Source organism: Mesoplodon mirus (genome assembly GCF_964341445.2).
Source record: "Mesoplodon mirus genome assembly, chromosome: 14".
In the NCBI taxonomy this organism is placed as follows: domain Eukaryota; kingdom Metazoa; phylum Chordata; class Mammalia; order Artiodactyla; family Ziphiidae; genus Mesoplodon; species Mesoplodon mirus.
The window spans coordinates 45,848,277-45,872,197 of NC_138990.1; the positions used below are offsets into that span (position 1 = coordinate 45,848,277).

A 23,921-nucleotide genomic window follows, 5' to 3' on the forward strand; every position below is an offset into this window, starting at 1 on the left:
GAAGTGGATGGGGGATAAGGTGAGAGTGAGCCTTTTAAGGCTACTCCTTTTTAGGTTGTTTGGCTTTTGAACTATATGAATGTATTATTTAATTTTTAAAAAGGGAAACAAAGAGCAGTGGTCCAAAGAGTGTCTCAGTGAAATTTTTCTATGCATTGGCTTAAGGAACACAAACAAATGTGTTTCATCTTCAGAGGGAGTTAGGGCATAATTATAAGCATGCTGTGTGGATCCTGAGTTGTACTTAAGTCCTGTACCATTCAGAGATGGTCATAATGGCCTGAAATGACATTTATGATGACAGGCAAGAGCATCATCAGGCATATGTTAATCTATTTGAATACTCTGCACTGGCTCCGTGACTTGGCTATGTACAGACTCAAATTTTTACCAGAGCACCATCTAAACACTTACCTGCTTCAATTACCACCTTCACCAGAAGCACTGTCATTCATTGGGTGATTTAGCTGCTAGAAAGAAAGTGTTCAAACCAAATACCCAAACAATAACTAACATCATTAGTCATTAGGGAAATGCAAATCAATACCACTTCACACCTACTTAAGCTGGCCATAATTAGAAAAAAAGACAAAACAGAAAATAACAAATGTTAATGAGGAAGTGGGGAACACTTGTACATTGCTGGTGGGAATGTAAAATGGTGCAGTCACTGTGAAAAACAGTTTGGTGGTTCCTCAAAAAGTTAAACAGAATTACAATATAACCCAACAATTCCACTCCCTGGTATGTACCCAAAAGAATTAGAAACATGTGTTTAAATAAAAACTTATGAATGAACATCCATAGCAGCCCTATTCAAAATAGCCCCAAAGTGGAAACGACCCATATGTCCATCAAATGATGAATGGATAAACGCAATGTGGTATATCTACACAATAGAATGTTATTTGGCAATAAAAAAGAATGAAGAACTAGTACATGCTACAACACAAATGAACCTTGAAAACATGATATAAAGTGAAAGAAGGCAGACACAAAGGCCACACATTGTATGATACCATTTATATGCTCCCAGCATTAATCACTGTGCAGTCTTATGGAAAATACAGACCTCTTCATCACCCCAGAAGTTATGTTGACTATATATCTAGCCAGGGTGAACTGTGCAGACCTACATTCAGGAAAGAGATTCTGTTGTGAAATTTTTACCTGTTTACCTGTTCAATATCTTCTTTCTTCTTGTTCTTTTTGTGTAATCATAAAAATGTCTTTCAATGTTACTGATAAGAACTTTCTTGTAGACATTAGGCATCCAAAAATTTCGTATTATCCCTTATAGAGACTGTCAATCTCCTAGACTTGCTAACGAATTATCTTGTAAAATAGCAGTCAGTGTTGGATCTGTACCTCAGCTACTTAAGTTTCTGGATTTTGCTGTTTGCCAGAAAGGTTTTTAGTTTTATTTTGCTGGCTGCTTCTTCCTTTTGCCAGAGAATTATTAATATAATCACTAATATAGCATATTTGTTGTCTTAGAATGGTGTGTTAAGAAGTTTTTTGTCTATTCTAGTATAAAGAGATGCATGGGAAGAAGCACTGCATTTCCTTTTTGCAGGATGAAATCCTGTCTTCCTGCATTGTCCGCAATTGCTGCAGCCATCTTGAAACCCCAAGTGGAAGCATCACCAACATGCTGAGGATGGCAAGGCAGAAAGTTGGACTTGTTGGTCTATTGGGATCTGCAATGACCTTATCAAGTCTCTGAGCTGACCTTGGACCACCTAGCCCCCAGACATCTTGTTATGTGAGAAAAATGACTGTCCTTATGGCTGCTCTGTAGTTTTGTTTGTTTGTTTGTTTTTTGTTTTATCTTTTTGGCGACACCACACAGGCTGTGGGATTTTAGTTCCCTGACCAGGGATCGAACCCTCACCCCCTGCAGTGGAAACGTGGAGTCTTAACCACTGGGCCCCCAGGGAAGTCCTGGTGTGTAGTTTTATTTTCTTGTGATGTATTTGTTTAAAGGGGACTCACAAACAAACTCTAGACAGGGAAACACTTTCATATTTATTTCTGTTGCCCCAAGTCACAGAAGTATGAAATTAAAGGTGGTAAGAATGTGATCAAGGTACAAGGATTCTTATTTGAATGTTGGATCTGGCACCAAAGGTCAGTTTTGACACTTTAAAAGACCCTGTGCTTTTAACCACTGCTCAGTTTGGGAAGCTGAACCAAGCAAAGATAGTCATGAAACAGAGCAGCATTAGATACAACAAAAGGCAAATTATTATTTATGATAAAGAGAGAAACTTTTTTTAAAAAAGTATCCAAAAATTTTGAAATGCACCCTTATGGCTATTGAGTCCTATATGTCCAACTGCAAAAATATTTTGTGTGTCTGTATCCTGTCATGACCTCCTATTTTAGAGAAAAATTTATTGGCAGATAATTTTTTTTACATCAAAAGGGTGATTAAAGAGTCTCTAAAGTGCCAGAAAAAATCATATGATGCAATGGCTGTTTGGCAGCCCTTGTATAGGATGTTACAACACATTTCCCAAACATTCTGTTGATGAGAGTCCTCCTGACAACACAGAATGACAGTGAGTTTATTTCGTGCGAAATGTGTGAACACAGTGGTTATGGATGACCTGAGAAGCAGAGCAGGGGGTGAAGATTAAAGTGAAATGCTGTCACTAAACATTTATAGCAGCAGAACTGGTCATCCTTCCCAGCCTTCACAATAAACTATGACAGGGCAAGAGAAGCCACACGATCAGTTGATTTGTGATGTGGAAAGCCCTCAGAAGAGAGAGCTGGAGAAGGGTATCTCTGATTTTGTCCATAAACTGGCACAAGTCTGAGGCTCACCCCAGGCTGTTCATGTGCAAGACACACCCAAAGAAGCATACAAAGCTTTAGGTATGGAACTACAACATAAATATATTGATAAATCAACATCCAAGTCCCAGACCAACTCCAGAGTAAGACATGAAAGGGTAGATCCAAACTGTACAGCAAAGTCTTTGAAAACCGAACTGATGCGGGAACTACTTCCCAAAGAAGGTGAACCAGAACTTGCGGTCTGACACTCGCTGGATTGGTTGCTTGTTAAAATGACAACAAAGTAATCAGCATTATTCAGAGGATTTACCAGGACCCAGAACCTCACTTCTAGGTATTTACCCAAGTGAAATGAAAACCTGTGTTGACAGAGAAACTGAGAAACCACTACACAAATGTTTATAGCAGAACCTGGAACCAATCTAACACATTGTGGCACATTTATAAAATGGATCGCTAGTTAGCAATTAAAAGGAAAAAAGTATTGATACTACAACACAGATGACTTTTAAATATATTATGCTAATTGAAAGAAGCGAGGTTCCAAAGACTACATAATTCCATTTAAGAAAACCCTGGAGGGCTTCCCTGGTGGCGCAGTGGTTGAGAGTCTGCCTGCCGATGCAGGGGACACGGGTTCGTGCCCCGGTCCGGGAAGATCCCACATGACGCGGAGCGGCTGGGCCCGTGAGCCATGGCCGCTGAGCCTGCATCGTCCGGAGCCTGTGCTCTGCAACGGGAGAGGCCACAACAGTGAGGGGGCCCGTGTACCTCAAAAAAAGAAAAAAAAGAAAACCCTGGAAAAGGCAAAAATAGAAAGATAAGGAACAGATCAGTGGTTGCGCCTTTGATTCCTTACACTTTCCTGTGTTCTGCTGAGCCAACTGACTTTCTCTTTATTGGTGCCCTCCACTGCCCCCCTCTATCTGCTGCACACCTTTCACCAGCTCCCTTCTGTTTAAGTCTCTCCATTCTTCTAAATCAGTTATCAATCTTCCATCTGCTTTCATTTTCCGATATTGTGTTGACGTCTCTTAACTCCTGTCATCATTTCTCCTTTCTCTTTAACCCTATGGGTTTATGGTCTTTTTACTTCTTTACTGTTATTATAGTGGGGATTTAGGAAGGAAAAGATAAAACATATTCAATCTTTCATGTTTACCCAAGCTCTCCTTTAATCAAGTCTGCAACATATAGTCTAGGAAAATGATATTATTTTTTCACCAAAAAATATATATACATATGAAGTTTATTTCTGACCAACCTCAGAAAACTCAGGTGTTTATCAGACATGATCCCAGTAAGTATCTTCAGGCAAGCCACTGGATTTTTGTCTCCCAGAAGAGACACTTTAAAAAGGTTGTCACACTGTTTCCAGTCTGACAGCCAGAATTTCTGAGCTGCCTGGGCTGTAGGCCAGAGTTCACAGGGGTCTGACAAACCAATGGTTTTACACAGGGCTGGGGGAGCTGGGCAGCTGCTAACAGTGTTAAGCTGGTGACTTGCAGAGGAGTTGGGGGCCCATGTTTGTCTTTGAGCAGCCTCCCAGTAGTCACACTTACAATCAGGACCCAGAAATGCCTTTTCATTACTGACATCATAATCATCCCCTTACATAAAAGCATAAAAATAGTGTTGAATGGGCACTGACTCCCATGGGAAGCATTCCTGTTCACTCTCATCATTTCTATGGCACCTTGATCTTCAATCCCAAGTGGTCTTTGAAAAAGCAGTGATACTCAAGTCTTCCACACAGAAAACTCCAGGGTCTCAGGAAGCATCTGGGCTGGTGTTTCCTTTTCTTTAGATGCACAGCAAAGCTGGTGGTGGCTTTTAAAACTTTGGCTCACACAAATGTAAATTACATGTGGTAACATGCCCTACACACATATTATTTTTAACAAATCTGTCACTCTTCATCTGACCATACCAGCTGACCCTGAAATTTTGGATTTTATTCTGTAATATAAAATTATGATCTTGGATCTCCCCCTGTCCAACCCACTCCCCCAACCCTCCAACACACACACACACACACACACACACACACGAAAACCCTGGGCTGCATAAACCAGGACTTTCTTTTTATTGATGGTACATGACAAGGTAGAGCTCCCTGAGCCCCTCCCCTCCTTCAGGGAGTCTGGGATGGAAACTGTCATGAACAGGAGATTCACATTGTGTTGGGGGATAGGACTGGGGCAAGGACTCCCCAGCAGCTGAGACCCTCTCTCTCCCTCTTGTTCTCTCACTGGGGCTGGTGGTCCAGGGGACTTTCACTCCTTGGATGCCATGTGGACCGTAAGGTCCACCACCCTGTTGCTATAGGCAAATTCATTGTCATACCAGGAAATGAACTTGACAAAGCAGTCATTGAGGGCAATGCCAGCCCCAGCATTGAAAGTGGCTGTTGGGAATTCCCTGGTGGCCTAGTGGTTAGGACTCCTTCTTCCACTACAGGGGGCCCAGGTTCAATCCCTGGTTGGGGAAATAAGACCCCACAAACCAGAGGGCGTGGTCAAAAAAGAAAAAAAGAAAAGAAAAGTGGGTGTAACAAAGTCCAGGAGAAAACCTGGTCCTCAGTACAACCAATGGGTCACAATGACCCAATACTCCCTTTGTGTGTGCAGATCTGGATTGTGTAAACTGTTTCAAAAACTTATATAATTGTGCTTAGACCTCTAATGGGTGGAGCAGCCCTTAGAGCTTTCTGAAAGACCATCTCCCAGGTTATAATCCTTACATTGGCTTGAATAAAATTATTCCATTTCTTTCTTAGATCAACTATTGATTAATTTTTTTGGTTGACATTAGCATGGCATAGTGGGCGGGATATCAGTGATACCCACCAGAGGACACCTAGAATCTACACCGAACTGGCACTCAGTACCAGCACAGGCCCACTGAGTCCCACTAGCCTCTCAGTACTCCTCAGGTGTTCTGGTGAATTCTCCTCATATCTGGATCTCATTGTTTTTAAGTGATCATCCTAAAAATGTTATTCAAGCTGTTTTTACTTAAGACTTGGAGTCTTAAGGGGTACCGGTACATGTCCTAAGTAGGGACCTAGGGGAATCTGGGCCGTAGGCTTAGGAAAAATATAGGTGGCTAGGTTTTTGCTTAAGTTGAAAAAAAAAGGTCAGTGTATGATCTGAACAAACCATTTGCTAGTGAAATGAGAGACAATTATTCATCTCCTAAGAACAAGGGACATTTGCTTCTCTGGCCACAAGGGGTCCTCAGGTGACTGAGAACCCAGCAGAAGTATCTGAGGATCAATCCTCGTGACTGCAGTGGCTCTTCAGAGGAACCCCACTACAACCGTTAAGAAAATATTGGTACACCAGTCCTTTGATATCCTTGAGGTGGCCACCCAATTCTTTGAGGAATTAAAACCAGCTGTTTTAATTCCTCAGTCAGCTGAGAGCCCTGACTATAAGACCCTCCCTATTCCCCAGGGAGGAGTGCACAGTTCTTGAGGCGCTAGCCTGCTATGTAAAGCCACCCTTTCTTTCTCTTCCAAAACCATGTCTCCGTATCTCATTTCAGCATCAGTGTACAGGGAGCCAATATTTTGGCATCAGTATTGTCAAAATTAGTTTGTAAAAGATCTCTATATAATCGACCTAAAGGAAATTAGGTGCTTATATAAATACTCAGAAATAAAAATGAAACTAACCCAAATGAATTTCAGGATCACATGAGTTAGGATTAATTTTTAATGAATGAAAACAAGTTTAAGTTTGTTGGTTTAATTAATACAGACATGTCTTTAGAGTCATCAACATTAAGTATAATACTTTTATTGTACCTAAGTTTACTAGAAGTCAAATAAGATCTTATTATACCTGTTACAAAATTTGTCTGCAAGAAAAATAACTTGATATGATGAAATTTTTAAGTTAAATGTAAGTGAGATAAGAGTTTTTTAGGTGAACTCTTTAGGAATAATTATGTTTTATTGTGTTTCTACTCAAAAATAGTTTCCACTGAACTGGGTAAGAAATTAGAGAATTTTAATGGAAAACCTGATGGCTTCATAAAACTGTTAACAGAAGATTAAGATCCAGAATTAGTCACATAGGACTGAGTGAACTGATGAATATGGTTGCAGTTTGGCAAGGGGAGGGGTGCCTGAAATATCGCTGGTTTTTAATCTGTGTTTTCCAGATATAAAGAAACCCTTCCCCTCAAGCTAAGTATGACTTACAGAAATTTAATAAATTATAACTTTGTAAGTAGAATTGAAACATTTATCTTTTCTCTACCTGCTCCTTCCAAAAACTAGAAATTCTTAGGTTCCCAAAAGCCTTATCAGGTGAATAAGAAGACCACCTCCTGCTGGTTGCAGGAATTTCAAGATATTTCGGGACCTTGAGAAGAGGGGAATCCACCCACATCTATAGATATCTCTGGCAGAATCTGATGGCAAGCCCTTGATATGGCTTTCCTAGCCTTGAGAGGCCTTTTGTTGGTGGTGGTGGTGGTGGGTTTTTTTTTTGCGTTACGCGGGCCTCTCACTGTTGTGGCCTCTCCCGTTGCAGAGCACAGGCTCCGGACGCGCAGGCTCAGCGGCCATGGCTCACGGGCCCAGCCGCTCCGCGGCATGTGGGATCTTCCCGGACCGGGGCACGAACCCGTGTCCCCCGCACCGGCAGGCGGACTCTCAACCACTGCACCACCAGGGAAGCCCCATGCTGTTTCCTTTTTTTTTTTTTTTTGCAGTATGCGGGCCTCTCACCGTTGTGGACTCTCCCGTTGCTGAGCACAGGCTCTGGACGCGCAGGCTCTGGACGCGCAGGCTCAGCGGCCATGGCTCACGGGCCCAGCCGCTCCACGGCATGTGGGATCCTCCCGGACCGGGGCACGAACCCGTGTCCCCCGCATCGGCAGGCGGACTCTCAACCACTGCGCCACCAGGGAAGCCCCCATGCTGTTTCCTTTTAAGTATATCTTTGATAATAGCAAAAGCTGGATTTCTTTCCTTATTGCCAAATGTATAAATCTATGACTTCGTTTTCCTTCCATATATTCATAAATATTGAGATGAGTGATACACTTGGACTTATTTTTACCACGTTATTCAGCATTTTTATTTAGAAAAATCCCCCCACCCCCACTCCACCTATGCTTGGAATAATCAGGGGTTTTTTGTTCCATTTGATTTTTTGCTTTAATGGTATGGGAGTGATATATTTCTTTTATTCTATTAGTTATCTTTAAATGTATAACTCATACTTTAATTTTTCTATTATCTAGTGTTGGTCTACATCCTGTTCTCTAAAAAAGAGAAAAGAGAATCTTAGTTCAGTTAGCTTAGAGAATCTTAGCTCTTGGATTTTAGTTCCAGATTATATTGTTTGAAAAATAATCCCTGCTTATTTAGATGTAACAATAAATGTTATTGGTTAATTTGGTCATCGTTCTAACAGTTGACGTCTGTTGACTCTATGTTCCCTTGTATATCTGAAAATCTTTATTTCATGCTCCATTTGTATTACGTTTTGATTAAGTGTAAAATTCTGGGTTGGTAAACATGTTTCTCAGACAATAAATCCGAAGAGTTTATTGCTCGGGAACTAGAACCTCTGCCAATGGCTTAGTGAACATACAGGAATGGTTGAAAGGATTATTCTCTAACTAGCAAAAATGGTTAAATGGACCGAAGACCCCACCCACCCACCACCAGCCCTGCCATGAAGTCATCTGTTTTCTGCTTTGTCAGATGATCAGGAGCCAAGGCTCTCTGTTGGGACTGGAGGGTGATAGCTCTTTTGCTTCTCACAGGAAGGGGAACAGCCAGAAATGGCTTCTCAGAGGACATGACCACTTTAGGAAAATAGAAAATGCATGGAGGCCTTGGAATTCTGGGACCATTGGTGGTGGGAAGTGGGAAAGAAACCCATTCCGCGTCTGAAAGCTGGGAAGGAAGCCTAGCACTACAGTGTTTTTAGCAGATTGCAACACATCAGTAGATCATGCATGAAATTTAATTTATTGTGTATTTCCTACTAACAAGAACATTATCCTACATAACCACAACAGAAGCATCGAAGTCAGGAAGTTAATGTTACTTCCATCTAATACTCAGATCCTATTTAATTTTCAGCTATGGTCCCAATAATTACAAGCCAGTTATTTTATAGAATGTCTCTCAATTTTATTTTGTCTGATGTTTTCTTATGATTAGACTCAGGTTATACATTTCTGACAAGAGAATCACAGAAGTGATTACATGTTCTTCCCTTTGCATCTTATCAGGTGATGCATGACTGATTTATCCCATTACAGATGATGTTTATTTTGATCACTTAAGATGGTGTCTGCCAGGCTTCTCCACTACAGTTCTTTTTCCCTTGTAATTAAGTATTTTGTGCAGAGAGAAGTATTTGAAACTATATAAATATACCATACCCTATCTAATTTCCAACTTACTTTTATCAGTATGAATTCATGATTTCCTTTTTTCATTCAATAGCTTATAATCCATTACTTTTAGTGCTCAGAATGTTCCAGATTTGGCTAGTGAGAGTCCCTTCAAGCTAACTTCTGTGTCCTTTGATATGATCTTATCTTTCCTTGATAAGTTCTTTGCTTTCTGGCACAAGATGTTCCAGGCCTATCTTGTACTTTGGTCCCAGCCCTAGAATCAACTATTTCTCCAAGAAACCTTGGGTTTTTGTTGTTTTAGTGGAAAGTGTATTTAGCATGCAAGATCTAGGCACAAGCACTTACTGCTATCACACTTCTCCTGCTCCCAAACCCTCAGTGGACAGAGCTACTTCCCTCCCTGTTTATTTCTATATTTACGTAGATCTGTTGAAAACCATGAACACATGCCAATATCCCCTTCTCCGATCCACCACCACAGAGTTCATTCTTGCTTTCTCCCTTTCCATGCATGTAACACCCTTCTCTAATAGTGAGAAACATGGCTCAGGTTATTCCTAATATACTTGTTGATTAATCTCTCAGCACATAGTCGAAGCCCCGACACTCTCTCGCATGTATGCCCTCCTCATCCTACTCAGGCTCTGACACTGTAATGGGCTGGCCCCTGTGTGGACGTCTTCATCTCCCCACCACTGGCTGCCTCCATGGCAGGTGACCCTCTCACCCTACTTGGACTCCCACCTGACGACAGATCTTCCTCCTGTACAGATGCCCTCCTCACTGCACTTGCACTCTATCAGCCCAGGTTGAGCTGCATGTGTTGCTCGCACGTGTAGATGCCTCCTCCTTCATTTTTTTTGGCCGCGCAGCATGTAGGAACTTAGTTCCCTGACCAGGGATCGAACCCGCATCCCCTGCCTTGGAAGCGCGGAATCTAAACCTCTGGACTGCCAGGGAAGTCCCACCTCCTTCATTCTGATAGGGTTCTGATTCTCCATGTGAGACACACACACACACACACTGGCTCGGACAAGCCATGCTGAGCCACCTACCTTGTGGATGCCCTCCTCATGCTGACACCCCACGTCAAGCTGCCCCCCCTCTTAGGCTCCCACCTCACTCACTCCAGCTGACAACCCACATGCCTTCTTTCCTGTGAGGGCTCCTTTCTCTTTCTCCAACCCCACGACAGGCTCCCGACCCCCATGGGCACTCTCCTCATCCAGCTTGGGCTCTAACAGCCCACAGCAGGCTGCCCTCCATGTGGTTGCCCTCTTCATCCTGCTCAGGCTCTGGCATTCAAGCTGGGCCGCTCCTATGCATGGCTGCCCTCCTTCCACTTGAGCTCCGACACCCAGAACGCTCAGCCCCCAGCACGAACGCCTACCTTGCCCTACTCCACATAATGGCTTAAGGACTGAATTATTCAAGGAGGGAAGGGAAAAGGAGAGCTCCAGAAATATTAACTATACCCAGAGACATTTTCTCATGAAATGTTTCAGTAACACAATGCAATGTATCAGTGTACTGGGTCATGCTGTGAAATACATTCTTACCGTGGGCCTCAAGAAAGGTTTGAAGGCCACTGACCTAGAAAGATTCTAGAACGATGGTACAGTAGCACCCCATTTAGTACATCGTTGTTCTCTGGACTGCGATCTCAGGAGAGACCCTGTCACCTGTGTGAGCACCCTATCAAACAGGACACTGCTTCCAGGCAAGAGATGTGACTTTGGTGGGCTCATGGGAGTCACAGACCCGGGTTCTAGCTCTGCTTCAACCCTTCACTAGGCAAGCAATCCAGTTACCTTATACATTAAATATGCAGATGATATGGAATGTACTTCTCTCCCAAAGTATAAAATTAGGTAGCACGTGAAAAGTGCTTTGAAAACTACAAAAATTATCACAATAACTGGCATTTAAGGAATGCATCAATCCTTTACACACAATATAATTTTGAATCTTTAACTGTGACATTCACACCTAATAGATGAAGTAACTGCAGTATTTGAACCCAGGTCTGTCCATTAGACTCCACCCTCAATCATTAAATGGTACTTTTAAAACACTGCATGAAAAGTTACTGCGTTAGAGACAAAGGAACATCTGTGTTCTGTTACAGAATTTGAATTATATGGAGAATGAATTTTTTTTACCATTCCCCTTAAATATAATTCTTGCAAGTTCTGAGTCCTGTAGGGTCTCCCCTTTTTCTATGTAAATATAGCCAAAATGCAAGAATTTGAGACAAAAAGGGGCAACTCAAAGGCCAACGGTGGCACCTGGTACAGAGTCCCTGGGTGGCACAGTCATTTCCTTAGCTCTAAGATGGCAGCCAAGGTAAGGCCCTTGAATGAAGTGGGTGATGGATAAATATGTTGAAGAATGAATAAATGAGAGCCCGGCTAGGTCTACAACTCTGGCAGCTGGCTGGGGTGGGGACGTGGGCTGAGCAGTGGCCCTCAGCCCCAAGGTGGGGGGCTGTCAAGAGGAGGGCAGACCTCAGGGCAGAGTCAACCTGGCGTTTTCTGGGACTGGCCATGGATGTGTGTGGGACTAAGTCTCTGCTGAGGGGCCTGGAGAGCTTGCCCAGAGCTACTTCTGGGCAGTTGGACGGGGCCAAGCAGAGCTAGAGACCAGGTGTGGGTGGGCATGAGTAAAGTGTTCTTCACAAGACCATTAAAGTCCACCTCGAATGTTCTATTTTTAAAAGCCAAATAGCAGCATTCTTCCTCCTGTCCCAAAGTGAAAATTCTCAGAGCAGCAGTGACCGTATTGGTCAAGGACGTGGTGGGTGGGACAGGGAACAGACTGAGCCACAGGGGAAGAGAAGCAGCAGAGGGAAAGTGTGCATCTTCCACCCCATAAGCACAATGCTACCCCCTGTAGACACATCAGCCACAGAGACCAGAAACCTCACCAAGCCATCACTGGTCCCCTGTGCCTCTCTCCTCAGCAGAGGAAGACCTGTGCATGGGAAGAGGGGCTCTTTATCTTTGCCAGGGATAGCACTAAGGTGGACAAGAGCAGGTGCAGACAGTACAGGAGCCCGAATTCTAGCCCAAGAGCAGTTTTTACTCCCTAGGAACATAGATATGTGGGGAAGAAACTCCAAAAGAAAACAGCATGAATGACCAAACGCCACTAGGGTGGCGTGGCTCAGGAGTCAGACGGATGGCACGCTCCACAGTGGACCTGGTCATGCCCTAGTTTCTTAAATTAACATTTTCCCCGTCCCCAAGTACCCATTACAGAGGTGCAGGGTGGGGCAGCGAGGGAAAGGGAAAGCTTCCCTACTCTCGCAAGGGAGATGAATGTACCTGTACGCTCCGAGACGCCTCTCAGGGACACCAAAACCTCCCTCTCAAGAATGGAGGTAGACAGATAATGAGAGGGGCCTGGGTATCACAGACAACCTGAAAGTGGTGCCACCAGGGCCCTTTGTGGCTGACAGAATGTGTGCTCCGAGGGGACTGCGAGGGAAGCAACAGCTGGCCAAGGCAGCTGAGTTTTACGGGGAGATGGTCAATCTTGACAAAGTGGGTCCAGCACTGCTATTTCTATTCACTTCAAAGGAGCCTGATGATGTGGAATCAGAAGCCATTATCCTTTTGCCAGAGGATTCGCCTCTATCCCTTTCTCTGGCAAAATCCTACCCTCTGCAAGCCTGGTTCTCTAGAGAACAGACTGGCAAGGAACAAGGAAAAACCCCATCCTACTCTCACACCTCCCGTGACATGACAGCTTCTACTGCAGCACTAACTCCCAAGAACAAGGTCCTTTGGTGTGGGCGAGGTCATCCAGTCCTTGATCACCCCTGAGGATGACCAAGGAACCCATTCCTGTGCCACAGGGTGGTCTCTGGGGCTGGGTCCCGAGTCCAGATCAGAGTGAGGTCTCCTGAAGGATGAAGGTGGGGCTGATCCCCTGGTGGGCTGGGCCGTCCTCAGGCACATCCACGGCCTCCTCGTCTCTGCTGCCCCTCAGCATCCCATTGCTCACCTTCTCCGGAAACACAGCGGTGTCCACAGAGAGATCCTGGGGAACACAGAGCAAAGGGACTGGGTGGGGTGAACGTGAGGCAAAGGGGAGGTGAAGGAACCTCCCCTTTCTCTTGCAGGAAAGATGACCCTGCTTTGATCCTGGCTAGAAAGGAGACCAACGAGGAGCAGGCCCGGGGATGAGCACGAGGCTGGGAGGAGGGAGACAAAAGGCCAGCAGCTGTGGCCTCGCGGGGCCGAGACCCTTCTGCCCACCAAGCCCCCGCTCCCCTGTGGGAAGGAGCCAGGCAACTGCTGCGGGACAGTCCAGCTCAGGCCAATCATCAGAGAAAGGGGAGATGGGAGGAGAAAGAAAAGGGAGGCACAGGAACCCAGGAGGCCCGGCAGTAGCCTGAGAGGGAAGGGAGGGGCGATCTGACAACAGAGGTGCTACCTGGCTGGGGGTTTTGCAGTGAAGTCGCTTCTGACAGGATGTGGGCAGGAGGGCAACGAGTTTCGGCAACACTGGGTAAATGGTCCGAGGGTTCAGGGTCCGGCCCCGCATTCCGCCTGAAGACAAAGTGCTCCTGAGGCTCCTATCATGTAACCAGGGCACACCCGCGGCCCCCTGCTCTCAGGACTCTAAACCCCCAGTCCCCGCCCACCTCCTCGAGCTCCACCAAGAAGCGTGACTGTTCCAGGCACCCAGGAGCCCAGGATTCCCTGGGCTCCAGACTCCAGACCCCTGAGCGCCCTCCCTCGGCTGGTCCCTGTTTCCCTGTGCCCCCATGCCACACCCCCTCACCACTGAGCAGACTGACAGCCAGGCCCACCACAATGACCGTGGTGGAGTTGTGAGCGCTGTACCATAAATACGACAGGGAATAGAGCCGCTGTAGCCCTGTGGGTCTGGGGAGAGCAGAGGGTGAGACAATTAGCAATTCAGTGACAGGCATTCTTCAGGCACCTGGCTCCACCCTCCTACGCAGTCCTAGAATCCTGGGACCCAACACCCGACATTTGGCCCAAGTCCTCTGGTGGCCACCCCTTAGCAAGGCCCCTGGAAAACCCCTCAGAAATGAGCTGTTCACAAGGAGAAAGAGAGCGAGCTCTGACTCACTTGGAGATAGTAGTCGAGGGCATCAGTGCGGCCACGGTGACAGCAGTCAGGTTGCCGGGCAGGGAAAAGCTGGACCCGTTGTGGGGGGTGGGCGCTCTGGCAGAGCCCACGCTGGTCACTATGCTCCCAATGCCGATCCAGAAGGCCATGATCAGTCCAGCCAACAGGCCCACGATGGCACCCTGCCCAGAGACACGGCACACTCTCTTGACTCAATGCCAGCCCCACCAAACCTTCACGTAAGTTCCCAGCAGTCACGGTGAGAGCCCTGCCAAGTCGTTCCCCAGGTCCACCCCTGCACATGACCGTGGAGCCAGATGGGTCACTCACAGGAGGATTGGCACAAGGAAAGAACATCCCAAGGCAGAAGAGTCCGAGCAGCGGGCCCCCAACCATACCAAAGATGCTGATTGCTGCCTGTGGAGGACAGGGTTGAGGAAAAGAACACTCAGGCTCAGAGAGCCCCAGCCTCACCAACGTGGCACCGCTACCACCACTGCCTCAGAGCCCCACCTGTCAGATCTGTCTGTCTGTTCTACCTGGAATCATCAGAACGCAGGATTCCAGAGGGCAGAAATGGTTAAGGGAATGCGCTCGGGGTTCTCCTGAGGCCGATCCTTAGATATCTCTCAGCCAACAATGACCCTGGGGCTTTTGGCTACTTGAGAATCTGTTCACAGCTAAAGGTAGCTCATCAAAGGGGAATCTCTGACACCTGCCCCTATGTCATTCCTTTCACAATAGCTGTCTTCTTCAATTTCTGGTTTCAATCAGCTCCTTTTCTCCCTTAAAAATTGCTTTCTTCCCTTCATAGTCATTACCTGAAGCACAGGTCCCATCTGGGAGGAAATATAGGCCATTCCCAGACAAAGTAGCCCATAGCCAAAGGCTGAGGAAAAAGAAAGGAGGAAACAAGCAGATGTGAGTTAACACAATAAAAGCGGGAAAAGCAGAGCAAAGCTCCTTCCCCGGCCAAACTACTACCTCTGTGTCCCTGGAAACAGGGCATATTACCTCAGGCCCCACCTCCAGGTCTCTCCCACCCCGTCCTCACTCTTATGTGACTCAGAGACCTCCCCAGGAAATTCCCTGACATGTAAACAAGGTTGGTGCTTCATTGGGCAAGTGCTGAGCCCAGGCTAAAACGGGTGCTTCAAAGCAGAGGGACAACAGTTCTCAGGGTGTGTCTTAGAAAGAACACGGCTGAAGAAGACGAGGAAGCATAATCCCACCGATGATTCTGGAAAGCATGGTGGCCTGGACTTCAGAGAAATGAGGGAACCAGGGTCGAATCAAGTCTTCCATTGTAACAGTTGCCAGTGAATTAAAAGCAGAGGATATGGTGCTGAAAGAAGAAAAAGACAAGTCCAGAAGCTGAGAAATGCAAAACAAGGGACCCCACTGAGGGACTAGCACCCTGAAGGCAGGAGAGGACGTGTGCAGCCCAAACACCATCCTGACAGTTGGCAGACGAGGAAGAGGCCGGGGAGGCAGGGACACCTGGCCTTCTCTGAGTGGGGTACAGGTTTGGTTCAAGTAGATCAATTCCTGGTATCATAAAAGAATCCTTCACCAAAAAGGGGACTCTCCCAGGAGAGGATACGCGCTGTCCCACACAGACGAGCTGCCCCTTGTCATTCACACATGAACGAACACAATGAGAGATTCAGAGGGACCCCCGCTCCACCCATCACCTTGTACCAAGGAGGGGTCAGCTGTGTCAAGCCTGATGGAAAAGGTCCAAGAGTGTACCTTAGGGAGCCACTGAAGAGGCAGGCAACAAAGAGCCCAGGCAGGCCTGGCAGGCCTCTCAGGAGATCCATCACAAAGTACAGGACAAACTGCAGGCAGAGCAGAAGTGCACAGCTCTCCTCAGAGAAGCCCATCCCCAGGGCACACCACCCTTCCCCTGCCTAGGTCAGGCAGTGTCTGGAGACTGCGTGCTTTAGGAAGGGGGCCAGGCCCTGAGGGCAACCCCACAGTAAGCGGAGAGAACGCAGGCTCTGGAGAGAGAAGGACGCAGCCCACACCCCAGCTGTGCCTCAGCGAGTGGTGTGACTCGAGCATGCTGGCCACCCCGTTGTGCGGCCTTTTCTCCTCTGTAAAATGAGGCTGTCGGGAGGGTTAGATGAGACCAGGCGTGTGACGGCTCCCCACAGAGCAGGTGGTGCCGAGCGGTGAGTCAGTGAAGGTAGGTCCCCGCCCCAGTAGGGTGGGCACTGTGATTAGCTGGGGGCTGGGATCCTCACATGCTGGATTGTAGATTTCCAGAACAGGAAGGACTTTCCATCCATTTCCCACCCAGGGTGGGAGTCCCTCCTGCAGCCACCCAGACACTCCCCTTGGGGGGGTCCAGGAGGGGGGTCAGGGAGGCCTTCTCACCTGGTCAGGGGCTGCTTGAGTCTGCTGGGTGCTCATGGGATACTCCTGGTAGTAGGCGAACATGACCAGGCCAATGAGGCAACCCATGCAGAGGACCACCTGCTGGCAAGGGAAGACGGCGTAGCAGGAGCTGCAAAAGAGGCCAGTGCCAAGCAGGGAGACGACGCTAGCAGGCACGTCCCCAAGCCCCAGAAAGCAGCTCCACGTCCTGCCCAATGGGTGCGCGTGCGCTCCGGCATCCTGCCCCATCCCAACTGCCTCAGTGGAGCCGGGGCCCACTCTTCCCCCAGCCCGTGCTCCCCGCTCTTCCTGGCCCTGCACTCACAGCACTGCAGCCTTCTCTGTGCGGGAGCTGAGGTAGCGCTGCACCTGAGCCTGGTTCACTCCATACAAGGAGAGCATCATGAAGACACCCCCGAAGGCCAGCGTCCAGAAGGTGTGCCGCACAGAAGGGTCCGGATCCAGCCTGCCAGAGACACCAACGTGTCACTGTTGCCCCAGAGACTCAGCCTTCCCCACCCTCCTACAATAGGGGGCAGGCAGGGCAGAGAGATGGCTGCCAGGGCGAAGCTGGACTCAAGACAGGGCAGCAGGTTGGGTGGGGAGGGGGTGGCTCCATCCCTCCAACCATAGCCTCATCCCAGGTGCTAAAAACATCCTGACACTCAACCACCGGCCAGAACGCTGTGCTCACCCTCCATCTCCGCAGTGCCAGCCTCCCACTGGCCTCAGTGCTGTACTTCAACTTCCACAGCTTGCCCTCTGCTTACTACAGCCCTAAGCGCAGGCTCTAGGTGGGCTCAGCTGTCAGGCACTACAGACCCCAGCCGGGGAAGGGGTGTACTTACTCGATTCCAGAGATAAGGCCATGCTGGGAAGCCACATCCCACACGTGCCCCAAACCGCCCACCTTGGCCGACCCCACAATGATAACCACCAGCTGCCCTAGGAACATAACCAGTGTCTGGAACACATCTGTCCAGATGACTGCCTTCAGTCCACCCTGCAGGGAAAAGACAGCACACCTGCCACAGATGTCTACGAAGCCATACCACCAGCGAGGGCACCAGACAGCCGCCAGCGGTGTACAGCTGCTAAGATCCTGCTGACGTCACTCCCAGCCCATGCCCACCTTCAGCCCCCACATCCCATTTCCTACATCTCATTTCACAACATCCTGGAAGGTCATGCCCTCTCCTCACCTATATTCTTATCTCATCTACCACCCACCTACTGATCTTATCCCATCTTTTCCCTTTCCTCCCATCTCCCTCCCAATTTCATCTCTTCTCCTCCCTCCCCTAAGACTAACTGTGCTTACCAGAGCAGTGTAGACGGTACAGACAATGCCTAGGGTCAGCACTGACAGCCAGAGATCAAAGCCAGTCACTGTAAACAGATAAAAGTCACATTCCTGGGGCTTCCCTGGTGGCGCAGTGGTTGAGAGTCTGCCTGCCAATGCAGGGGACACGGGTTCGAGCTCCGGTCTGGGAAGATCCCACATGCCGTGGAGCAACTGGGCCCGTGAGCCACAACTACTGAGCCTGCGCATCTGGAGCCTGTGCTCCACAACAAGAGAAGCCGCGAGAGTGAGAAGCCCGCGCACCGCGATGAAGAGTAGCCCCCGCTCGCCGCAACTAGAGAAAGCCCTCGGCACAGAAACGAAGACCCAACACAGCCAAAAATAAATTAATAAATTAAAATAAATTAAAAAAAAAAAAAAAGTCACATTCCTGTCTCCCGAGGAGGGTTTCCCAGCAGAGAAGTCAGAGAAGCTTTGGTAAGATATGAAGCATTTAGTCATTAAGGATGCTATAAATCATTTACCACAACGGAAAAAAAAAGTTTGCAAAGCTCCACCAAAAGGTGTTGATTAACCAATTCAGATGGGGCCTGGTAATGTTTGATTAGCTTTCCACCTCTAGTAGAGACCAGCCAAGGGCCCAGGCAGTGAAATAATACCCTGGTCAAGGTTGGATTCTTTTCTGCACACTCTCCTCTACCTGCCCCTCCCAAAGGTTTTTCCCAGCCTGCTGTGGCCGGGAGTCAGGGGCTGTGACTCCTCACCTGCATTGAGGGCCAGTGATGGTGCATAGAGGACAACCCCCATGTAGATTACCTGTCGGGTACGGAAGAGAGAATGTGAGGGGAAGAGGAGATGAGGGTGGGCAGAGAGAGGAGGAAAGATGGACCTCAGCTCCAATATCCCAATGGCCTCCCTTCACCTAGGCCCACCTCCCTCTCCCTTCTTCCAAAGTTTGGCTTGCTGCCACCATAGTACCTGCACCAGAACTGGAAGGAATGGGAAGCAGGATGCCTCCGGGGGCTAGCAGGAATTTCAGTCTTGCTCGTCTGAGAGCAAGGAAGGCTCCAGCTGCCTCAGCAAGCCTGAGTCCAGTTCCCGCTACCATGCATCAGGCTCAATTTCCATCCTCATTCCACTTACCATCTGAAAGATGAAGGTCACGGTCCCACAAACCCGCACAGCTTTATTGAACCGGAGCTCCAGGTACTAGGTAGGAGTAGATATTTTTTTTTAAAAAAAAGGTATTCCTCTCCACTCCACCCCCAACAATTTACACACAACTTCCCTCAAGAAACCTAGGAGCAGAGGAAATATCCAACTCGTATCCACTCCGGGCCCCACTCAGCACAGCACCCTTCTTCTCTCCCAACTCCCACCCCGCCCAACTTCAACCAGAGAGAACTTATAAACACACAATGTATTCCCTGTCACTCTCATCAGGCAAAGGAGATCCAGGGGCCCAGATCCCTAGGTGCCCTGTTCCTCCTCTCCACCCCTGACCCCGGGGGTCCTATGTGCTCCTCCCTACCTACCTCGTAGGCACTGGTGAGATGCAGGCGGTAGAAGATTGGGATGAAGATGTGTGCTGGGATCAGCAGCCCCAGGAAATAGGAGCAACCCAGGAACCAATACTGGGTCCCAAATCGGTAGATCTCGGACGGCACGCCCAGGATGGCCACGGCTGACTGGAAGGTGGCCAGCAAGGACAGCGCCACAGGAAAGCAGCCCATTTTGCGGTCCGCCAACAGCAGCTGGCCAATGGTATGTCGCCCCCAGCCACGATAGGCATGGTAGAGCCCAATGGCAAGGGAGAGAACCAGCAGCAGGACAAAGACCACATAGTCCACCAGGGAGAAGGTGGATGTGACCATGTTGGTGTCTGAGGCTGTGGGGAGGGGAGCGGAGGTGCTCACCGCCACACTCATACCCTCTCTGTGTCTGTGACCTGCAGCCACTTGCTGCTCCTGGGCTCTGGGCTGCCCCTCGGCTGGGCAGTGGCAGGCAAGTGGCTACAATCTGACTCCCAGCCACCGTCTCACCGTCCTCCTCTACCACCAAGTGACATTGTCCCGGTGAGCTGCAAAGAAATCGGCTCTTAGTCAGGCCTATCCTGCCTTCATGGTCACCCACCCTTGGGCCTGTGCATCCCACACCCATCAGATTTGGGCCAGCCAGCTCCGTGGCAGCCCTTGAAGGTATGGAGGTACTGATATGGGTTTGGTAGGGCAGAGAGGGGAGGGAGGAAGCAGCAGACTGAGACGGCCAGGAGACAACTACTTGGCCAAGTCCTTTTTGGGTGTGCACAGCTGTGAAACTTAAGAACCTTCTTAGGTCTCCACCCTAGCAGTGAAAGAAAAATCAACTCTAGCCCATGTTTCTTCTCAGAATTCCCTGCCCCCACCTGCAGGCACAGACCCAGTCACTACAATGTACTGAGCCAGCAGAGCCCAGCCTGGCGCCACAAGCCAGCCGGGAGGAAGAAACAGAGACGAATGACAGCATGGCCTCCTCCATTCTCCCAGCCTCAGTACCCGCACCCCTGTGACCCTCAGTGTCACCGTCCGAACAGCAGCCCTTCTCAACACTGATCACCAGGGAGGCCACCTCCACGGCAGCGCCAAATTCCATTTCAGGCAACTCCAGGCCAGCCACTCTGTTCTCCCAACACTACTAAATAAGGCCGGCCACCCACCTCTCAGCTCCTCCACCTATGACACCACAGTCAGTAAGAGATCCAGGAAGAGTGGTGCCATTCAAAAGTGAGACGGCAACATGCTGGAGCCAGGGGTTCAGAGTTACAATTACAGGGGCACTTTGGAAACAAGCAAACCAGCCAGGGAGCTGCGGGCAAGAGAAACAGTCAGGGAAAGTGGTCCTATCCCATGCGTGCAGACACCTACCGCAAGAAGCCATCCCTGTTCTAAATCAAAGCTGCCTGGAGAAGCTGTGTGTCTGGAGCTGGGCAGAGGCTGAGGATCTGGTCTATAAGTGGCTGAGGTGAGATGAGGAACTGGGAGTAGAGGGAAGCTCAGCAGCTATTTGTTCTGGACCCTTCAGGGAACCAATCGCTGTGGACCAAACGGCCCTATCACCCTACAGCCCCCAAACTCCAGCTCGGCCCTAGAGGCTCCAGAATGGGGAACAGGGAGCTCACATTCAATAGCATTCTTAGATGGATTAGGCTTTCACTTTAAGTCACACTTGGCACTGTGTGCAAGGGGGAACTAGAAAAGAGTTGCTGAGAGATGGGAAAGTTGCTTTTCTAACTCCTGCACAAGAAATACTAATCCTCAAAGAATATACCTACATTATCCTCAGAACAAGGACCAGATCGCAGTATGTCAAAACTTAAAGGAATCTTAAGAGATCACTATTACTAGCCCCTCATTTACCAACAAACACACTGAGGCCCATGAATTTAGATAACCTAATATGATGTTAGTTAATATCTTTTGAACACCTGTTATATAATCCAGCAGTGTTATGTACTTTATAAACGTTAACAATAATAAATAAGTAACCATACCTATCACTTTCAAAACACCATGTCTCAGGTTATGCACTTTATATGAACACTCTCTAGTTCCCTAGGGTTATACAGCATGATATAAAACAAGGGGGAAAAAACAATGCTGTCAGTAGGTATGACAGGTAATTCACCAGGAGCCCCTCCTTCACTACTCCCAGAACCAGGGATGGAGCAGAGTGTTAATTGTTGTCAGTCACTCCTGAAGCAAAGATCAGATTTCAACGAATCTAGAGAGAGATTAATATAAACTATGTCTTTTGTCCTTGCCCACTAGGAGAAAAATCAGCCTAGCTGTCTTCCGGCTCTCCTACACTGTGTTCTTGGACAGATGTTGCCTGGCTGGCAAGACTATGACCTCATGCAAACCAGTCCTGAACTCTGAACCTCCTGGAGCCAATGAAGAGAGAAAATCAGAGTTGGCAACTCTTGAATCACATGTTCTACTGAGTCACAAATGTTAGTCCCCAGAACAATGTTCCCAACAGGCCACTCGGGTTTAACCTAAAGAGGCCCTGGGCCTTTGTGCATTGCAACACCTTGAGTTTTCTCACTCCTCTTTGGCAAGTTTTTATTACTGTGAAAGAGGTGACGGGAACTACTGGAGAGTAAGAGGAGAAAAGATGCCTGCTGTGTGCACATAACACTGTGAAGAGGTAAAGCGTTAATGACACAGCTAGGCAGGTAGTTGGAGAAAGGAAAAAAGGTGCAAGTATAGACAGGAAAACAGATGTACAGAAATGGAGACCCTCTACTGCTGGGGTAAACTAGCAGGGTTCCTGTGGATTCTATTTGCATGAGATGCAGAGAACTCTCCCGGATGGCTGAAGAGAGAGCCAGGCAAGACAGGAAAAACCTGACCCAGTAACAAAGGCTTCATTAGACATGATTCTAAGAACAGGATAGTGGCCTTCTAAAACTGCTACAGTGGGGACTTCCCTGGCGGTCCAGTGGTAAGACTCTGTACCTCCAGTGCAGGGGGCACGGGTTGGATCCCAGGTGGGAGAACTAAGATCCCACGCGCCGTGCGGCATGGCCAAACAACAGCAACAACTGTACACTGATCTAAACCCCGTGGATTTGCATATGAGGGGAGCCAAAGGTAAGAGATAACTTGTTTCACTAAAACTCTAACACAGGGCACAAATAGCACGCTGTGGGACTCTTTTAAAAAGTCCAAGATACACACAGACAAGAAAGAGAATCATCCTTCACCACCCTAACTCCACTCTCACTTTGCTCACAAAGTGAATTGCTTTGACTCCTACAAAAGGCAAAGGTGCCACTGACGGATAAATCTTCCCAAAAAGATGCCTTCAAAATCCGTCTTTGTGGACTTCCCTGGTGGCACAGTGGTTAAGAATCCGCCTGCCAATGCAGGGGACACGGGTTCGAGCCGTAGGCCAGGAAGATCCCACATGCCGCGGAGCCACGAAGCCCGTGCACCACAACTACTGAGCCTGTGCTCTAGAGCCCGCGAGCCACAACTACCGAGCCCACGCGCCGCAACTACTGAAGCCCGTGTGCCTAGAGCCCGTGCTCCACAATAAGAGAAGCCACTGCAATGAGAAGCCCCTGCTCTCCACAACTAGAGAAAGCCCGCGCGCAGCAAGAGACCCAGTGCAGCCAAAAATAAATAAAATAAATTAATTTTTAAAAAAAAGGTTGCATAGCTCCCAGGGAAATTACTAAAAAAAAAAAAAAAATCTGTCTTTGTGCCTAGAATTCCTCAAGCTCTGAAAGGCTTTAGGGGCCCTCATTAAAATGCTAGTAACTACTAATGCCTTAGGAAATGTGCCAGCCCTCTGAAGGTAAATCCTTTCAGGAGATTCCAGACACCTGGGGGTAGGTGGAAGGGAAGCCAGGCTACTGAAGACGAGCTTTGGTTAGCTTTGATGAGCTTTTGCTAACCCTAACCAAAGCCAACACTCAGTCCCTCCCGGCACGGGGCTCGCTTGGCGCCCTTCGGTCAGGGCGCCGGGCCACCATGGGACAGCGCTCGTCTTTCCCTTACCTCCGTGGCCCAGCCAAGGCTAAGACGGTCCCGTGGTTCTTCCCGAAATCTGCATCGCTCCCTTTTTCTGGGAAGGCAAAGAAATGAGGAGTTAGGGAAGCATCTATCCCGCCCCTACCTCCTCGCCAGAACACAGGACGCCGCGTGGTTTCAGGACTGAGCTGAAGGAGATAGGGTGCTCCGGCTCGTCTCTTCCCGACAGGGTTTGCCTTTCGCCCTTCGCTCCTCCATCACCCTTACCCTCTTTATTTCCTGGCTTCTCTCCTTCCCTCCACACGCGAGGTGGCAGGACCACTACCACCTCGTCGCCGGCACCTCCGATCTTCCCGGGCCCCCACGCTAGGGGCCGGCCCATTCCGCCCCTCACCTCTCCGCTCCTCCCCTCCCCTCCT

The 23,921-nt window shown here is 48.4% G+C and overlaps 1 protein-coding gene across 1 annotated transcript; it reads right to left on the reverse strand.

Moving 5' to 3' along the window:
* Positions 1-11,152: 11,152 nt before the first annotated feature.
* LOC309815229 (sodium-dependent multivitamin transporter) lies at positions 11,153-23,899 on the reverse strand. Its single transcript, XM_082641884.1, has 17 exons — positions 23,770-23,899; positions 23,530-23,596; positions 19,522-20,066; positions 19,130-19,195; positions 18,751-18,802; positions 18,005-18,072; positions 17,532-17,686; positions 17,009-17,149; positions 16,684-16,813; positions 16,054-16,142; positions 15,534-15,646; positions 15,123-15,190; positions 14,632-14,718; positions 14,302-14,483; positions 13,987-14,090; positions 13,636-13,751; positions 11,153-13,239 (listed from the first exon to the last, which is right to left on the reverse strand). The coding sequence occupies exons 3-17, from the start codon at positions 19,912-19,914 to the stop codon at positions 13,087-13,089; spliced, it is 1,917 nt and encodes a 638-aa protein (XP_082498010.1). The 5' UTR covers positions 19,915-20,066; positions 23,530-23,596; positions 23,770-23,899; the 3' UTR covers positions 11,153-13,086.
* Between the last annotated feature and the right edge of the window lie 22 nt (positions 23,900-23,921).